At 40.1% G+C, this 19,575-nt stretch overlaps 1 protein-coding gene across 3 annotated transcripts in view; it reads right to left on the bottom strand.

The window, feature by feature from the left end:
• Positions 1–2,759: 2,759 nt before the first annotated feature.
• The window catches only part of RNF115 (ring finger protein 115), a 69,750-nt gene continuing 52,934 nt past the window's right edge, over positions 2,760–19,575 (bottom strand). For all 3 annotated transcript variants that reach the window (XM_020904228.2, XM_070467222.1, XM_020904234.2), the window contains 5 exons: positions 12,984–13,034; positions 11,722–11,794; positions 10,702–10,795; positions 8,482–8,597; positions 2,760–7,797 (listed from right to left, as the gene is read on the bottom strand). In XM_020904228.2, the coding sequence (XP_020759887.1) occupies positions 7,666–7,797; positions 8,482–8,597; positions 10,702–10,795; positions 11,722–11,794; positions 12,984–13,034 (466 nt within the window). In that variant the 3' untranslated portion in view covers positions 2,760–7,665. The remainder of the gene's footprint in view (positions 7,798–8,481; positions 8,598–10,701; positions 10,796–11,721; positions 11,795–12,983; positions 13,035–19,575) is intronic.

The raw sequence follows: 19,575 nt of genomic DNA on the forward strand, positions 1-19,575 counted from the left end.
AAGTAATTAGAAATCTTCCATAGAGGTAAAGTGTGCATTCTCTCTGAATATTTTTGCTGTGTTTTGGGGTAGACTCTTTGATTCATCTTCTGCCAGTAGGTTCTGTCTCACCTTCAGTCTCCCCATCATTATATATATTTGTTTCATTTCTCCATACTAGAACCCCCTCAAAAATCATATGCTCTCTATGTGACTTGGCTTTTAAATTGTGGCAGCCAAATGTCATTGTTACTCCTTTTTCTCATATTCATATCACTTTGCTGTAATGTGCTATGCTAGGTCACTCAGTCATGTCCAACTCTTTGTGACCCCGTGGACTGTAGCCCTCCAGGCTCCTCTGTATATGGGGATTCTCCAGGCAAGAATACTGGAGTGGATTGCCATACACTTCTGCAAGGGATCTTCCTAACCCAGGGATTGAACCCAGGTCTCCCATATTGCAGGCAGATTCTTTACCAGCTGAATCACCAGGGAAGCTCACTTTAAATATTCATAATTGGATTTTCTTTCTTTTTTTTTTTTTTTTAGTATTATTTCTTTTTATTTTTCTTTATTTTTATTTTTTTTTAGACAACATAATTTATTATATCTTTGTTGTCATATGATTATGTTATTTGCAGCTTCTTATGACCCTACATAAAATGGCATATTTCTTACTTTATCTTCTGTTTCCATAGGATTCTTCTGAGAATCAAATGAGATTCTAATCCAGAATCACTGGAATTAAACCCAGAACCACTGGAATTCTGACTCTGAAGTCTCCAAAGCTTTCTCCACTGTAGTATACTCACTTTAATCTTTATTGACCTGTTTTATGTACTAGTGCTGTTCTTTTAACTAAATTTTAAGTTTACATGAGCGGAGACGTCTTTTACATTTTCACTATTCAAAGACTCTTCTGAAACTACTCCATATTATACAATCACTGGAAGTCTCACAAAGAAGCCACATCCAACTGTAGAAAAAGTTTTTATCCATTGTGCTGTGCTAATTATAGCCTACATAAAAAAAATCTGCAGAAAGGACACATGATTACTGGCCAAGTTTATCAAGACATTCAAGAGCATTAGACTACTAACTCTGACTTGAACTAAGCAGAATAAACAAAGCCAACAGTAAGTCAGGAGTCCCACTTCTAAAGAATTTATTTATTCTGCTTATTTCAAGACAGTTAAACAGAAATTTGAAATACTTACATCTTGACTTTCAAAGTGTATTAATACCACTGATTTCAAATAAGCCTATAAATTTCCATCCATGAATAAGTACTTTTCTGGACACACGTCTAAACTTCAATCTATATGAGTGATTCATAACCGAAGGAATTTGAACCTCTGTAAGGCCATGCAGTTACATAAGAAATCTGTATAAGTATTATCTCTAACATAAGGCAGGTATTATCTCTAACATTTTAATCTTACAAATAACTATATACTTCTCTTCAACTGGATGTAGATTCTTGTGTAATTAATAAAGACGAATTGATTTAAAAGCATTACTGAAAGCATAGCAGCTTTTTGCTGTGTGTTTGTTCCAGCAAAAGATGCTAAAACTACAATTACAATCTTGTTGGGAGGGAATCTAATAATTTTTGGACCTCAAAAATGATACATCTTATTAGAAAAGGAATCATAAGCTTACATTCCATGATTTATAGATATTAAGTGTTTCAGGTGAAAGAGGAAAGGTAACATATGGGCTCTACTTCTGGGGACACCTTAAGTGTAATTCGGCAAAACACAAAGTTTACATGTAAAAAATTTGAAACTTGAGTGCCTATAATTCCACTTATCTGGCAGTATATGAGAGATCAAAACCTCAATAATGTCCACTGGATAAGACATTTTGATCCTCTCTTGATCCTGGAAAAGATTTCTGGTTGTACACTTTGTATTCTACACATTCTATTTTAAAACCCATGGCACAGCCTGCTGGAATGCTGACATTACTGCAACTTACAATTCCCCGCCCCCCAACAGGATGGACACCTGTGATATGTTCACCTCAGTGTTCCCCAACCTTTTTGACACAAGGCACTAGTTTCATGGAAGATAATTTTTCCACAGATAAGGGTGGGGAAATGGCTTCAGGATGATTCAAGAGTGGTACAATTTATTATGCCTCCACTGATCTGACAGGAGGCGGAGCTCAGATGGTTATGTGAGGGGGACCGGTTGTAAATACAGACAAAGCTTCGCTTGCTCACCTGACATTCACCTCCTGCTGCGTGGCACAGTTCCTAACAGGACATGGACCAGTACCGGTCCACGGCCCAGGGGTGAGATCCCCTGGTCTACCCCACCAAATCTTCCCCCCAACTCCCTACATCAGAACTTATGCTAGATTCATTCTGGAAATTTTCAGTAAGAGTACTCTCTCCTGCTAGTACCCTCAAACTCCCAAATCTCCACTGGTACATTCTTGCAAACAGCACCTTTATCTTCCTACTTCTCTACCACAGAGACCAACGCAATTTCCCCTAGCAATCAAATATCTATTCATCAGCCCTGCTCCTTCTCCTAAATCCGTCTTCCTTCACAGACATCAGTGGCCTTCCTAGATCAGCTCTAAAAATCAACTCTGAGGTGGTGTCTCTCACTTCTCTAAACCCCAGAGGCTGTCTTGTTGTTGTTCAAAACAAACTACAATCCCTTCCTGATTAGATTTTGTCAAGTACTGATATACCTGTACTCCTTGAGAAATAGCACTTGGACACCAAGAAGAATGAAAGTGAAGCACACCGAAGGTCATGTGAGAAGTCAATTTGTCATCAATAATTTATCAAGAAAGAAATTTTAAAAACAACAGACAACTATGTTAGAGTTCACCTAATTATAATACAGGAAAAACAGGTAATGAACACCCTTTCCTCAAAGCCATTTATTCTCAGCCTTCAAAAATGATAACCAGACTTGTAGCTCCAGTGAAACCCTTTGCCACACATCACATAACAGGATGCCTGCCCAAGCCAACAGTGCCCCATAATAGAGAAGGATAGAGACACACGGGCCTAAGGCAGGTACAATGAGGGAATCAGACCGTGAGGCTCCAGCCCTCTGCTGCATCCCTGCTCACTTATCTATTTCAGCGCCCACGAAATCCCTTCTTCCTCTAGAGTGAAATGTGCATATATGCATGTGCCTATGGACACACACCACACACATGTTCAATATAAAGACATAAACAAGGAACTTTTCTAATAATTATTTAATCCAAGTGAGACTCGTTGAGGGGGAAACAAGTTCTTCTCATCAAATCTTCCTTCTAACTTGAGAAGTAACTATTGGACCAGACAGAGTATTGCTTAAGGAAAACATTTAACAAGTATTTGCTCATTTGTTATGCAGCAAATGTTCACAACTAAGGAAGCTATTTGGACTCTCCAGGTTTCCCAACTCTTCAGAGAACTGGCAATAAGAGGAATTTTGAGGGAAAATTAATTGTTAGTACCAGGATTATTCCTTCTCTCTGTTGAATGTTCATCATTTTGCCCTGCCCACCCAACTGCCCAATTCTAATTCATCTGGAAACTACCCAAGAAGCAATAATCACTCGGAGGCCAGCTTGGAGCTGACCCACATAACTTCTTAACTTTCGAGTCTACCAATCTCTAGGAAGTCTCTCCTAGAGACTTTGTTATATGCTAACAAAGTTTTATTTCCTCTTATTTCAAATTATAATGAAAAAAGGTTAAGGAAAAAAAGATATTTATGAATGAGAAAACAATCTGCTTATCTCTGCATGGAACTCAAAGGGTAGGTCATTTAGTACAAATGTAAAGGCCTCAAGTCTAATGCCTAAGATTTGAAATTGCAACTTTCTTCTATTCGCTTTGATAATGAGGGAAAGCTGAATCATCTCTCCTAGGAAGGCTGACTCCAAGTAAGGCTCCAGTTTCCTGAGTCTGTGAACATTCAGGCTGTAAAGAAATGAATATCTGAAAAGTCTTCTGCTTTGGGCACTATATCAAACTGTGTTTGGATCCATAATCATGTGGCCCAATTCTTTATAATAAATCTCTATACACATGTACACACACAACCTTATGATTCAGCTTCTCTGGAGAACCCTAAACACTCCTTACCTAAATTAACCTGGAAGTCTGACACATTTCCTATTCTTTGAAGAAACACTACAGATTCATTAAGTAGGAGGGGTCTTGGAAACAGCAAAAAGATTTATCTCCTTTATCTAAAAGAATAAAAAAAAAGTGAAGGAAATTTCAGATAACTTAGATTGATGCCATCTGCTATTCTTATATTGAAAAGTTAAATCCCTATCCAGCACTTTGTTTGCATACCTTTGTAAAGCCACTCAAGAGTCTTTCTAGTTGTCTAGTTTAGATTAGTTCAGTTGCTCAGTCATGTCTGACTCTTTGCAACCCCATGCACTGCAGCACGCCAGGGTTCCCTGTCCATCACCAACTCCCGAGGCTTGCCCAAACTCATGTCCATCGAGTTGGTGGTGCCATCCAACCATCTCATCCTCTGTCGCCCCCTGCTCCTCCTGCCTTCAATCTTTCCCAGCATCAGGTCTTTTCCAATGAGTCAGTTCTTTGCATCAGGTGGCCAAAGTATTGGAGCTTCAGCTTCAGCCTCAGTTCTTCCAATGAATATTCAGGAATGATTTCCTTGAGGACTGACTGGTTGGATCTCCTTGCAGTCCAAGGGACTCTCAAGAGTCTTCTCCAACACCACAGTTCAAAAGCATCAATTCTTTGGCGCTCAGCTTTCTTTATAGTCCAACTCTCACATCCATACATGACTACTGAAAACCATAGCTCTGACAAGACGGACCTTTGATGGCAAAGTAATGTCTCTGCTTTTTAATATGCTGTCTAGGTTGGTCATAGCTTTTCTTCCAAGGAGCAAGCAACTTTTAATTTCATGGCTGCAGTCACCATCTGCAGTGATTTTGGAGCCTAAGAAAATAAAGTCTCCACTGTTTCCATTGTTTCCCCATCTATTTGCCATGAAGTGATGGAACCAGATGTCATGATCTTAGTTTTCTGAATGTTGAGTTTTAAGCCACCTTTTTCACTCTCCTCTTTCACTTTCATCAAAAGGCTCTTTAGTTCTTCTTCACTTTCTGCCATAAGGGTGGTATCATCTGCGTATCTGAGGCTATTGATATTTCTCCCAGCAATCTTGATTCCAGCTTGTGCTTCATCCAGCCTGGCATTTCGCATGATGTACTCTACCTATAAGTTAAATAAGCAAGATGATAATATACAGCCTTGAAGTACCCCTTTCCCGATTTGGAACCAGTCTCTTGTGCCATGTCCGGTTCTAACTGTTGCTTCTTGACCTGCATACAGATTTCTCAGGAGACAGGTAAGGTGGTCTGGTATTCCCATCTTTTGAAGAATCTTCCATAGTTTGTTGTGATCCACACTGTCAAAGGCTTTGGAATAGTCAATAAAACAGAAGTAGATGTTTTTCTGGAACTTTCTTCCTTTTTCTGTGATCCAAAAGGTGTTGGCAACTTGATCTCTGGTTCCTCTGCTTTTTCTAAATTCAGCTTGAACATCTGGAAGTTCATGGTTCACGTACTACTGAAGTATGGTTTGGAGAATTTTGAGCATTACTTTGCTAACGTGTGAGGTGAGTAAAATTGTGCGGTAGTTTGAACACTCTTTGATTGTGTGGTAGTTTGAACATTCTTTAGCATTGCCTTTCTTTGGGATTGGAATGAAAACTGACCTTTTGCAATCCTGTGGCTACTGCTGAGTTTTCCAATCTGCTGGCATATTGAGTGCAGCACCTTAACAGCATCATCATCTAACTGGCATCATTCTAGTTCTCTAGTTGAAAGTAAAAATATACCTGCCTGTCCTGGCATCTCCAGATACTAACAAAACTTCCAGGCTAACATCATTTTTCTGAGACAGCTGATACTGTCAATATTGTTTTACTTGAAAACCATAACATACTTCAACTTCGTTTGAGCCCGTCTCAACCTAAGCAATGGCTGTTCACAATATACCTCTTCTGTCACCTCTGACTCATCACCTCTCCGCATTCAAAGCCAATGTGTATCTCTGGGTTACATTTCAATAACCATAGTAAACAGTTCACATTCTCCAAAGAAACTCTCTACAGAGGTATAACATAAGAGGCATATGAGAAAACGTTTCATTCTCTCTGGGCCCAACCTGAATCATACCTTATGGTCACAACTTTTAGAAGCAGGCTATTAATTCAGCATTAAATTCTCCCACTTTCTCTCTTCCCTCCCCTACTCCTCTATCCTCTACTAAATTACACAGATATCTCTAACCCCACCCTTCATGCCCAAAACCAGTGTGTGACAGACTCCTAGCCAAGAAAGAGACTCACCAAAGACTCACCTTATTGTTTTGATCATTCCAACCATGAAGGGCTGATAAGACCACACCAATGGTGCCCCTCTTGTCACCCTTTTTGGTGCACCAACTGTGGTTACATGTTCCCATCATTTATTTTTAAGACTTTGAAGTTCCAACAACATTCTTAAGCTTCTTCATTTATTCAACTTTAAACACTTAAATGCACCAAAGAGCATGTGCATGTACATGGGAAAAAAGGCTGAAAAAAGGCGGCCTATCTCTCCTAGGCTAAGTTGTTTCAGCATGATCACAAAAATCAATATGACTGCGAGTAAAGCCAGAACCAAGCAAACAAAAAGGTTTCAGAGATGATAAATGAACTTTAAAAATTAAAATGAAACAACATAAAGTCTCAATTCCTGAAGACCAATGAATTATAAAAAAAAAAATATGAATTAGCTGTAGAAGCAGTAATAAAATAATCCTATTTCTGTGAGGGAAATTACTTTAAGGTCCCCAGGATAAACAATGAGTTGAGAATCACTAAAAAACCTTAGAACCAGAGATTTCAAACATCTGTCTTTCTGAGCCTTTATCCTGCCCAACTTATTCCCAAAAAGGAACCAGAATCAGATTCCTACCAACATAAAACTCTTAAGACATGTCATTTGTCATGTTGGTTTCTACAGAAGCTGCATCTTACGAAGTAGTCTTTAAAAATGAAAATGAGAAAACCAAAGAGTACAATTAGAAGCCTTTCCACCGTAACTTTGTTTTGATTTGCTCTCTAAAGATTTAAGGGAAAAAAAAATCAATAGTCTCATATTCCTGATTTAACAGTACCTCACTCCATGGCGAATGTGGCCAAGAGTAGATGCTTTTGTACAATTAAAACAGAAGCACTTTATCAGCAGGACTTTAGGGCTCTGGTTCCACTGTATTTACTATAAAGTACACTAAAGACGGTGGACGTTGAAGAAAGAGGTGGAAACAACCATCACAAGGTAACATGACAGACAGCAAGACCCTAGGCAGACTTTAAGGAACCAATTCTATTCTGGCAGGGAAACCCACATAATTAACCAATTCTATTCTAGCAGGGGAAACCCACATAATTAAGTTTCACACTTACAAAATTATCACTCTGAATTCAGGAACAAGAGGCATTTGGTTCTAGATACAATTCCATCTGTAGACACTAACTTTAAATTTAGAGAAGAAAAACACTCAGTGAATTAATATTATGAGTTAGGGTTTCTTAAGTGATTCCTAAATCCACCTACTATTTTTTTTGCATTGATACAATTAATAGCTGGGATAGGTCTACCATGGCCCTGGCTCAGACATGCTCTTTAGTCTCAGAAAGTCCATCGGTCATGGAGTTGGCTGTCACTGCTAAATCTGCTGCTTGCAGAAGCCCCCGAGCTCTGTGTTTGCTGAGTAGAGTCCTCACCATTTAAGCTCTTCCTACATACAGGACACGCGTCATGCTGAAATGGAAAGAAGATACAAGTCCATGTGAACAGCCTGACCCGAGAGGCTGGAAGAACTAACTAAACACTTAAGAAACCTTGACAGTTAGCATGTAGATAAACAAAAGGGGCATGCATTCTCACAAGAGTACCCGCTGGGCTTCAACTGTAACTCCAGGACATCTCCCAAATAGAACTTTTAACAGAACAGACAAAGAATTCGAGGCAGCAACTTAACAATAGCTAACACATACTATCAAACAGAACTAACTGGAAACAATGACCTGAGATGGTCTAGAGCAGGGGTCAGCAAACTTGCTCTGTTAAAAGGAAAAATAGTAAATATTTCAGACTCTGCAGGCCACACCACCAATGTTCCAACTACTCAATTCTGCTGAGGGAGCACAAAAGTAGCCATAGACCATCTGTAAACAAATGAGCATAGCTGTGTTCCAATGAAACTTCATTTACAAAAATAGGTGGCAGGCCACCGAGACCTGTAGGCTATAGTTTGCTAACCCCTGGTCAGAGAAGTTCTGAACAGATTAATAACCTAAAACACAGTAATGGTGCTACGAGGAGTTAGCCAGAAACTAAAATCTGATTCGCTTGGCTCTCTACTAACCGTTAATTATGCCCTTACTGATCCAAGACATGACTGGCACAGGGGCCCCATCACAGATGACGGTTGTCTGTACTTACCAGTTCTAACCATGGCACAATACAACTGCTGTGAAAGTAGTGGTTGCAAGGTAACTGCCGGACTTCCTCCTCAACTGTGTAATCCTCTTTGCATACAGGACACTCTAAGCCCTTATCTGTTAGAGAAGGAAATGCCTTTTAAAATAAACAAGCAAAAAGAAGGAAAAAAACCCCAGCCCATTGTCTTTACCAACCAAAGGGACACAAAGAAAAAACAAAGTGCGTCTAAGGTGGAGGCAGAGAAGAAGCAGAATTTTATTTCAAAATGGGGACAGAGGTGGTAATAGCCAGGGATATGAAAAGGACTGATGAATGGGCCCGTTCCAATAAGGTCCAGACAACAACTCTATGAGGCCTATTTTTCAACATAAAGAGTTGGAAGAACTGGGGCTTAAATTATCTGTTAAGTAAAACAGGAAAAACATCTTCTCAAATGTGTGAAAGTCTTCTGGCAGTTTCTACTTAGGAAACACTGGCAATCTGTCCACCACAACCAAAGGACTCATCTCAGCAATCTTAGCAGTTCTCATTCAATGTGTCAAGCCACTTTCACTCTACTACTTTCGACATTACACATCCTATTTCATCATGGTTAACCTAAAGCCCTTTCTACAAGTTGTTTATTAAAAGCTGTACCAGGAGGTACTGCTACAGAACTGCAAGGCCCAAGGGTAACTCAGGCTCCAAGTCCAGAGACAGGAAACCTTCTTCTGAGAGAAAATGGCTACAAACTGAACTAGGATTACCAAGCAGCAAATTCCAAGTTTCCCAAGTTTGGCTAGTAACACCAGCTAGTCTATCTCTCCAGCAGCTGGGGTGTGTATGCTACATGCTCCACAGTATTCACAGCATTTGGAGTAAAATACCACTTAAAAGATTCATTCCCTCCTCTCTACTCCCACGATGTTTGCCCTAATTCCAGCTTTTACTTCTCATGCCTAGTTTACTGCAATAGCCTCTTAGGTAACAACTCTGACTCCAAGCCTTCCAAATATATCCTATACTTTGCTACCAGTTAGTTTTACCAGCTCCACAGCAATTCCCAGCTCATCTTTTCTTGGATTCTCAGTTGGCATCCCCAAAATCAACAGATTCAAAATTTAAAAAATCACATCACCTCCTTATCCAAACCAGGGCCTGCTCACAATTCTTCCATCCTTGATGATGTCAGTACCACCTCTGTAGTTACAGAGTTGCAAAACTTTAGAATCAACTTTCCCCCTTTTCCCCTCCTTACCTTATGCAATCAAAGAGGAAAGCCTTTCTTCAAAAATGATCTGAGTCTACCCTTTCTTTTGTAGCACTGCCACCATCACCTGAACCCCATCAGAATGTTGCAATAGCCCATTAAGAATATTTCTGCTCCTTCCCTCTTCCAATATTTTAGATACTACCCTCCAAACTAATCTTCCCCCAAAATCAAATTCCTTCATTCCTCCAGTTAGGGACCTACAAAATTTACCTACTACCTCAAACACCCAGCCCTAACTCCTCTGCCAGTTTCAGGGTCCTCTACAACAAGGACCTCTCCAGTCATACGTATCCAATTACATCTCCGATTCATACATACCTCCCATCAATCCACAGATTAGATTCTATTTCAGATCTAATGAGGTTACATCCTTATACCTAATTCAGACTCCATGTCCATACTGACGTTCTTCATTGGTTCATACTTGGCCATAAATGGAATAATCTAAGATGGCCCATCCTGTCTTTTAAAATCTTCTGACTCTCTAAAGTAGAATTCATGGGGAAAGAAACTCCAAGTACAAAATAATGTCCCTCATCACTAAGTTCTTTTCATGCTTATAAATAAAATATCTATGTCTAATGTACCTAAGTACCTACCTAATTTGTGAAACAAATTCCTAGCCTCCTATTTTTTTTCTTCCTTTTCCCCCAGAGTATCATTTGCTCAAGTACTTTTTATAATAATGTCTAATCATTTGGTGAGTTTTGCTTCCTCTAGTAAGTTCTTCAAGAAATCAAGTTTTATATATCTTTGTACTTCTTTATTTCCTGCATGGCAACTAGAAAAATAGCATGGTAATTGATCAGGAATTACCTGTTGACTAACCCTAATGAAGGGATAGGTACCTTTCCTATTGTAGGAACTTTAGGAGTGCTACAGTTTCATGGAAGATTTTTAATACAGTACATGGCTCAGATTCTGAACAGATATAATAAAATGAAACACACATATGAAAATGAACCTACCAACTTGTTCCTGAGTTACTGTCACTGTTGCAAGAGATGTGATCTTTTCCTTGTCAGCTGGGGGAGGCCCTGTATTTTCCAGTTGTCCTAAAAGCTACAAAAAAAAAAAAAAAGGCAAAGAAGAAGTGGCAGACATCGACCTATCCCTAAGGAGGGAGCTGCTCCATCTGAGAACAGTGCAGACATTAGAAATGTTAGTTGCTTTGGCTTCCACAAGGCTCTGAGAGGCTTGGGTTTGCCCTTTCCTGTTGCCAGAATAATTGTTTTACAATTTCAGAGTGACATTAGTATAAGCCTACAGACAGATCCATCATTGCAAGGCTCACCTCTGGGCATAAAGCAGCTTGGAGGCAGCAAAAGGGTTGTGATGTCACAAATAAAACTACACCTTAACAGAAAATGATACTTAACCAGTTTAAAAACTTCGTTTTGCTGAAAGAAAGAAAAAGGTGAGAGTATGGAAAGTAGCATAAGGTAAGCCAAGAAATAGGTAAATTACTGCCTACAAGAAGACCTGGATATAAATGACATGCTTTCTAGTCTCAGCAATCCACAAGAGAAATGAAAAACCAATTAAATTAAAATAAACATAAACAAGTGGAAGCAATTATTCATGGCATGGGAATACCTTTTTCTCTGCTTCCTTCCCCTACTTTGCTCCATCTAGCAGAAATTCCTGCTTCAACATGTGAGGAGACCTTTCTTTTTTGTGAAGTACTTGTCAATAGAATCCTCATAGGAATGAACAAGAGGCCAAAACAGAAAATATTGTTTGTTATAGAAGTTTTTTCCTTTGGAGTTGAAGCTATCTTCTAGAAAGTTCCCTAGGACCAAGAAAGTACATGGATGCTGAGCTAAACCCATAAACCATTTATCTCTTTAGTAAAACAGAAACCCACAAGCTCAAAATATTAGGGAAAGCAGAGTGACTGCCATTCCAGAAAGTAGCAGAAGGAAAGCAGGAAGCCTGTGGAACCGTGAGACAGACTAAACAGACACCCTCAAACGGCAGCTCCTCACCTGGGTTACAATGGCATCAAGCCCTGTCTGACCCCAGGCATAGTCCCCGGGGTTGGAGTGCAGCATCCCGCTCCTATACATGAGATGAGACAGACAGCATTAGATGGAGTGACCAGGCTCCGCCTTACACCACAGAAAAGCTGGCAGAGGAATCCTGCTCCCTCTCAGAGCTGGCACGTCACTAGTTCTCTAGAACCAAGTGGCAAAGAACTTCTCAGTGATTTCAAGGTCAAACAGATTATCCAGAGGCAGTCTCTCATTCTCCAGGAATTTCTGCTTAACTGTATGGAACATAAAATGTGTAGTTACCTAAAATACCACCTGACAAACCAGAGCAAAAAGAGTAACTCATGGCCTGCTGGTTAAAAGTTTGTCTCCTCTGTGCCCATTTTAATTAAACATAGATGGAGCTGCTTTTTAAGGAGATTTTTCCCTTCCTGAGTGGCCAAAATTGACAGCAGAGTTCCCTCATTCTAAGGGGCAGCCTGTGGCCCTACACAAAGAGCAGCTTTCAAGTAGAGAAGCAGCCACAGCATATCTCCGAATCACAACTTAGAGCAGTTACAAAGGGGATTTGGCAGCACCTCTTTCTGGAGCTGCTGGTATACTACCCTGCATGACAGATATCCAGACTCTTTGGCTGGAACATGCTTAAAGAAACTAGAGGCTGAAAAAAAAAAAAAAGAAACTAGAGACTGGAAAACAGGGTAACTGTGTGGAAGGACCAAGGTCCCTCTGAGCAAAGAAGCCTTCTGGGGTAGAGTCAGAAGTGGCAAATAATTGTCCAGACAAGAAGACATTTCATCTTTAACCTGTACCGTAATTAACTGTCACTCTGTTACTGAATTTAAGCCTTTTGTTTCTTCTGAAAAAACCTTCTTACTTTGAGAAAAGGAAGTGAAGCAATGTTTTTAATTTCAGAAATTCTTAAGGAATAAAATCTTCCCATATAATCTCGAAGAGAAACTCACAAATCAGACACCAAACTTGGTAGGGACCACCTTACTCCCTACCTTAGCACGACCCTCAGACTTGAGTATGAATGGAATCAGACACCCTCCAGGACCAGGATGGCACTCATCAACCTTAATTATACAAAAGTAAGTTCTGATTAAGTCTGGGCTCAGCAGACAACAGCCTGCCAATCACACCTGTACACTCACCTGTGCAGTTCCTTTTGTCTCTCATTACGACACAGAAACTACAGTACTGGAAATTATGCTACTCCAGGAGCGTAAGACAGAAGGCAACTAGTTACTTACCAAGAAAATGGGGATCCAGGAATGAATCCTGCAATGATCTGTTGTAGTACTCTGTTGAAGAAAAAAAATTAGGGAAGACAACAGACTCATGAAAGTACTCTATAGATATCCATGGCTGACTCATCACCAACTCCTTCCCCAAAACACAATGGCTTTTCACTGTATCCAATAGCACCAGAAATCAGTGCTACCTGGTAGACTGCTACTTTGCTATTATGGCTGTCTTCCTGAGCTATGCTGCCTTATGTAATAATAGATTTTTATGAATTAAGCAGGAAAGGACTCTGACTGTATAGTTAGTGTTCAAACTATGATTCCTGGATCCTTGGCAGCAACATGCAAGGCTTAAAGAGATGCTAGGCCAGTGGGATTCTGGACCCACCTCCTTGCAACAAGAGTAGTTCCATTTTTATGTGTTATATACATTGTGCAAAACACTATTTAAAGGTACAGCATCCCCGCCCACCCCTTTATTTGGCTGTGCTGGGTTGTCTTTGCTGCTCGGGCTGTTTTCTAGTTGTGGTGCTGTTTGTAGAGGTTTTTCACTCCTGTGAAAAAAACTTCTCTTATTGCACAGCACAGGCCCTAGGACATGGGGGCTTCAGCAGTTGTGGCTCCAGGGCTCTAGAGCACAGGCTCAACAGTTGTGGAACACGGGCTTAGTTCCTCCATGGTGTGTGCGATCTTCCCAGACCAGGGATTGAACTCATATCTCCTGCAGTGGCAGGCAGATTCTTTACCACTGAGCCACCAGGGAAGCCCTAAAGAGCCTTTTTAAAAAACAATTCCATGAGAGCTAACTAAGACGTTCACAAGTTACTCCTCTTTTGGGTGTAGGTTGGACTTAATGACTTTTTTTTTTTTTAATGTACAACTGACATATAACATTGTATTTTTTTTTCAGGTACAACATGATTTGATGTTTGTATATATCACAAATGCATCATAATAAAACATTCATTACCATACATAGTTATAAAATTTTACTTTCTTACGATCTACTCTCTTAGCAACTTTCAAACACACAATACACTATTAAAATACTGTAATGTAATTAATAGTAATGAACTATACTCGATCTCATTGTGGGTTTCATTTACATTTCCCTGATAATACAGTCATTGTGCTATATGTTATATCCCCAATATTTATTTTATAGCTGGAAATTTGTATCTTTTGACCCCCTTCACCGATTTTACTTCTCCCCCAACCCCTGCCTATGGCAACCCACCAATCTGTTCTCTTTTATCTATGAACCTAGATACTGAATTCTTTTTTTTTTTTTTTAAGATTCCACCTATAAGATTATATAGTATTTGTCTTTCTCTCTCTGATTTATTTCACTTAGCATGTCCTCAGGGTCCATTCATGTTGTTGCAAATGGCAAGCTTTCAGTCTATTTTAGAGCTGAATAATATTCCACTGTATCTATACCACAGTTTCTTTATCCATTCATCCATCAGCAGACCCTTAGGTTGCTTCCATGTCTTGGCTATGGTAAACAATGTTGCAACAATCATGGGATGCATGTATCTTTTCAAATTTGTCCTTCTGTTTTCTTCAGATGAATATCCAGAAGAGGAATTGCTGGATCATAAGGCAATTCTTTTTTTTTTTTTTTTTTTGAGGAACCTCCATATTGTTTTCCACATTGGCTATACCAATTTACATTCCCAACAACAGTATATCGGGGGCTCAGTCTCTTTTCTTGACACCCTCATCACTTGTTATTTCTTATCTTTTTGATTATAGCCATTCTAACCGGTGTGAGGTGATAGCTCACTGTGGCTTTGATTTGTATTTCTCTGATGATTAGCGATGGCAGAGCATCTTTTCATGTGCCTGTTGGCCAGCTATATGTTTTTTTCAGAAAAATATCTATTCAAGTCCTCTGCACATTTTTTAATTCGGATGTTTGTTTTTATTGTTGAGTTGCATGAGTTCTTTGTGTCATTTTGGATATTAGTCTCCTGTTGGATATATCATTTGCAAATACTTTCTCCAATTCAGTTGGTTTCCTTTTCATTCTGTTGATTTCCTTAGCCATGCAGAAGCTTTTCATAGTCTGTTTATTTTTGTTTTCATTGCCTCTGCTTTTGGAGTCATCCAAAAAAATCATCACCAAGACTGCTGTCAAGGAGCTTCCTGCCTGTTTTCTTATAGGCATTTTACAGTTTCAGGTCATGTGTTCCAGTCTTTAATCCATTTTGAGTTAATTTTTGTATGGTGTAAGACACTGATCCAATTTCATCCTTTTCCTTGTGGCTATCCAGTTTTTCCAACACCACTTATTAAACAGACTGTTCTTTCTCCACTGTATATTCTTGGCTCCTCTGTCATAAACTAATTGACCATATATGCATAGACTTCTGGCCCTCTGTTACCTTGATTTAGATGTCTATTTTCATGCCAATACCATACTGTGACTTACTTCTTTTTTTTTATTAAAAATTAAATTTATTTCATTGCCAAAGTTAAGGAAGTCAAATAAGACACAAAGGCTTATTTAAACAGATTCTTAAAGATTCTCTGTCTTATCCAACCTCCTGTTCCTGCTCCCGGGAGGGAGTCACTTTCTGTGGTTGCTTCTGGGATTCTTAAATATTCATGTTCCTAAGTACTATCATGATTAATTTGTCTCTTGATCAATCAGCTGTAGTCATTCACTTATTGATTTACTGATTTCCTCTTGGAGTAGATGAGCATTTAGCTTGTGAGCTCATTACTCCAGTCTCATCCTGTCCTCCAGCTACTCTGCTTTCCTCTTCCAGACAGAGTCTGCTCAGTGATTCTGGCTATATCAGTATCAGTTGTGACTTACTTCTTAACAATAGAATATGGCAGGATAATCATGACTTCTAAAAGTCAAAGTGGAAGTGGAAGTGAAGTCGCTTAGTCGTGTCCAACTCTCTGCGACCCCATGGACTGCAGCCTACCAGGCTCCTCTGTCCATGGGATTTTCCAGGCAAGAATACAGGAGTGGGCCGCCATTTCCTTCTCCAAGGATAGGTCATAAAAGGCATTGTGGCTTCTTCCTTGCACCCTCTCATGGATTACTTTCTCTGGCAAAGTACCATATCAAGCAATCCTGTGGAAATGCCCACATGATAAAGAACTGAGGCTTCCTGGCAATACCCAGAACAAACTTGCCAAAATCTGAGTAATTCCCAATTGATTCTTCAGAAAACTACAGCAACAGCCAGTGAACTGACTGTAAGCTCATGAGATTCTGGGCCAGAACCACCTAGCTAAGCTGCCCTCAAATTCCTGACCCACTGAATCTATGAGATAAGAAATGTTTGTTGTTTAAGTCTCTAAGCTCTGGGGTAACTGTCATACAGCAATAGATACCTAATAGATTCTGATACCCAGAAGTGAGTGCATGCATGCTAAGTTGTGTCTGACTCTTTGAAATCCCATGGACTGCAGCCTGCCAGGCTCCTCTGCCCATGGAGTTTTCCAGGCAAGAACACTGCAGGAGGGTTGCCATTTCCTCCTCCAGGGGAGCTACCAGACCCAGGGGTCAAACAGATGTCTCTTGTGTCTCTCGCACTGGCAGGTGGATTCCTTACGACTGGGCCACCTGGGAAGCTTGCTGTAAAAAAAAACAAAAACCCCCTAAAATGTGGAAATAGCTCTGGAATACAGCAGAGGGCAGAGGTGGAAGGAAGAGTTATGGGTGAGTACTTAAGGGAAAGTGAGGAAAACAGGAGGGAAAGAGATCCTTGTTATGTAGTGGCAAAAGCCTGTCATCAGATGGGAAGTAGAAGTTAAGCTCGTGAATGGGATGATAATCTAGCTAACAAGACTTCCAGACAGGAATGTTGAAGGTCCCTTTTGGTTCCATCCTGCTGCATTAAAATGCAAAAGAAGAGGACTACATTAAAGGAAGAATACTTAAAAAGGAGTTAAGATTGGATCATTCTGAAAATTCCCAGCCTCTCCAGATGGCAAATGATACTAAAATTAAGAAATGGCTTTTAAAAAAAAGAAAGAAAGAAAGAAATGGTTTTCAAGCAAAGATCAAATCATGGGCATTGCCAAAACAAAAGAGTGTGGCTATAAAAATTCTTCATGAAGACCTCTGAAAGATAGTGCCTAGAGAATTATTCAATTAAACAACTGTGGATGTTGTATTATTAATAGTTTCCTGGGGCTGCCATAACATATTCCCACAAACTGGGTAGCTAAAACAACAGGAGTTTATTCTCTCATAACTTTGGAAGTCGGAAATCTGAAATCAAGATGCTGACAGGGGCCACCCTGGTGATTCAGTGGTAAAGAATCCACCTGTCAGTGCAGGAGACATTAACAGATGTGGATTTGATCCTTGGGTTAGAAAGACTCCCCTGGAGGAGGGCATGGCAACCCAATATTCTTGCCTAGAGAATTTCATGAACAGAAGATCCTGGCAGGCTACAATCCATAGGGTTGCAAAGAGTCAGACACAACTGAAGCATCTGAGCACACACACACATAAAAGACCTTACTTCCAAACAAGATCATATTCACAGCTAAGTTAGGAAGTTAGGACTTGAACACTGGTGGAGTATACAGGTCTACCCACAACAAATACTGTCCTTCAGCAATATTGGCAGAAGTCCATGGTAAAAAAGAGAGTACCTAAAAAAGACTTGCAAGCGTAGCTTTTGTTAATGGCATGAACTTTACTAATACTCACAGGAGACCCAAAGTTTTAAAAAGAAACACTACCACCTTAAGTTGAAAAGTACAGAGGCAGTACAAAATGAAAAGAGATCTTTTAGGCCCTCAAAATTCTACTGGCAAGATGCAGGCTAAGAAAACTATGGAGCTGCAAATCTGGACTGCTTTTCATGGAAAAAAATGACTCACAGGGTGGAATCAAGAGCCAGGAAGGAGGAAACAAGAGCCACAGAGAAGCCTTCCTGGGCAGAAGTAGAATGAAGTCCTAATCAAGGACCGTCCAACATTTACCCAGACAAACATCAAAATTGCTATGAATTTCAGTAACTTCTGTGTGCCTTACATCTTCTCCCTTTCTAAACAGAAATCTCTATACCTGTTTATTATATGCCTGTCCCATCACTATATGTTGTATATGTGAGGAGTAGAAAACTTGGGTCTTTGGTTTCTAGATCTCCACATCAAAGGGAATTCTGTCTATACCCAAAGAGCCTCATCCATACTCAGACCTAAGTAAATGACACCTGGATTTAAAGTTGATGCTATAAAGGGACAAGACTTCTGGTGGGTCTTGGGAGGAGGTGAGTGTATTTCTCACATGGGAGAAATTTCTGGCCAAAGGTTAAATTGTGGTAGTTTTAAAAAAATATGTCCGGGGCTTCCCTGGCAGTCCAGTGGTTAAGACACTGCTTGCACTGCAGGGAGTGCAGATTCGATCCCTGGTCAGAGAACTAAGACCCCCACATGCCGTGCAGCATGGCCAAAAAATTAAGAAAAAACAATTTTTTTTTTAAATTTTGTAAATAAAAACATGTACACAAATTCTTTAATATTCCTCCTCATGAACGTGGGCTAGACTTGGTGACTCACTTCTTACAGATAAAATATGGCTGAAGTGACAGTATTTGTCTTTTGAGATCAGGATACAAAAGGCATTATGGTTTTTCCCTTCTTCGTTTTTCTCTCTTGGATCACTTACTCTAGGGGAAGCCAGCTGCCAAGTCATGAAGACAACAAAGAGTCCTATGGAGAAGTCCACACAGTGAGGAATTGAGGCCTCCTGCCAACAGCAATGTTAGTTCACCCATCTTGAAATGGATCTTACCAGTCCCAGGTAAGTATTCAGAATACTGCTGCCACTGCAGACATTTTGATTACAACATCACGAAGAACTTTACCAAAAACACCTAGCTAAGCTGCTCCCAAATTCCTGTCCCTCAGAAACTGTGAGATGATAAATGTCTGTTGTTAAAAGCTGCTATGGGGTTCCCTGATAGCTCAGTTGGTAAAGAATCCTCCTGCAATGCAGGAGACCCTGGTTCAATTCCTGGGTCAGGAAGATCCACTGGAGAAGGGATGGGCCACCCACTCCAATATTCCTGGGCTTCCCTTCTGGCTCAGTTGATGAAGAATCCGCCCACAATGCGGGAGACCTGGGTTCGATCTCTGGGTTGGGAAGATCCCCTGGAGAAGGGAGAGGCTACCCACTCCAGTATTCTGACCTGGAGAATTCCATGGACTTTATAGTCCATGGGGTTGCAGAGAATTGGACATGACTGAGCAATAACTCTATCTATCATAAATTGCTAAATTTGTATAATCTGTTTACCCAGCAACAAATGACTAGTACATCCTCGTTTGCTAGTAAAGGCATATCTCAGCAATATCACAGGTGTGGTTCTAGACCACTGCTGCTGCTGCAGCTAAGTCGCTTCAGTCGAGTCCGACTCTGTGTAATCCCATAGACAGCAGCCCACCAAGCTCCTCTGTCCCTGGGATTCTCCAGGCAAAAACACTGGAGTGGGTTGCCATTTCCTTCTCCAGACCACTGCAATAAAGCAAACGTTGCAATAAAATCACTCGTATGAATTTTTTGGTTTCCCAGTGCATATAAAAGTTACGTTTACACTTTATTGTTGTCCACTGT

The sequence above is a fragment of the Odocoileus virginianus genome, chromosome 5, assembly GCF_023699985.2.
Source record: "Odocoileus virginianus isolate 20LAN1187 ecotype Illinois chromosome 5, Ovbor_1.2, whole genome shotgun sequence".
Classification (NCBI taxonomy): domain Eukaryota; kingdom Metazoa; phylum Chordata; class Mammalia; order Artiodactyla; family Cervidae; genus Odocoileus; species Odocoileus virginianus.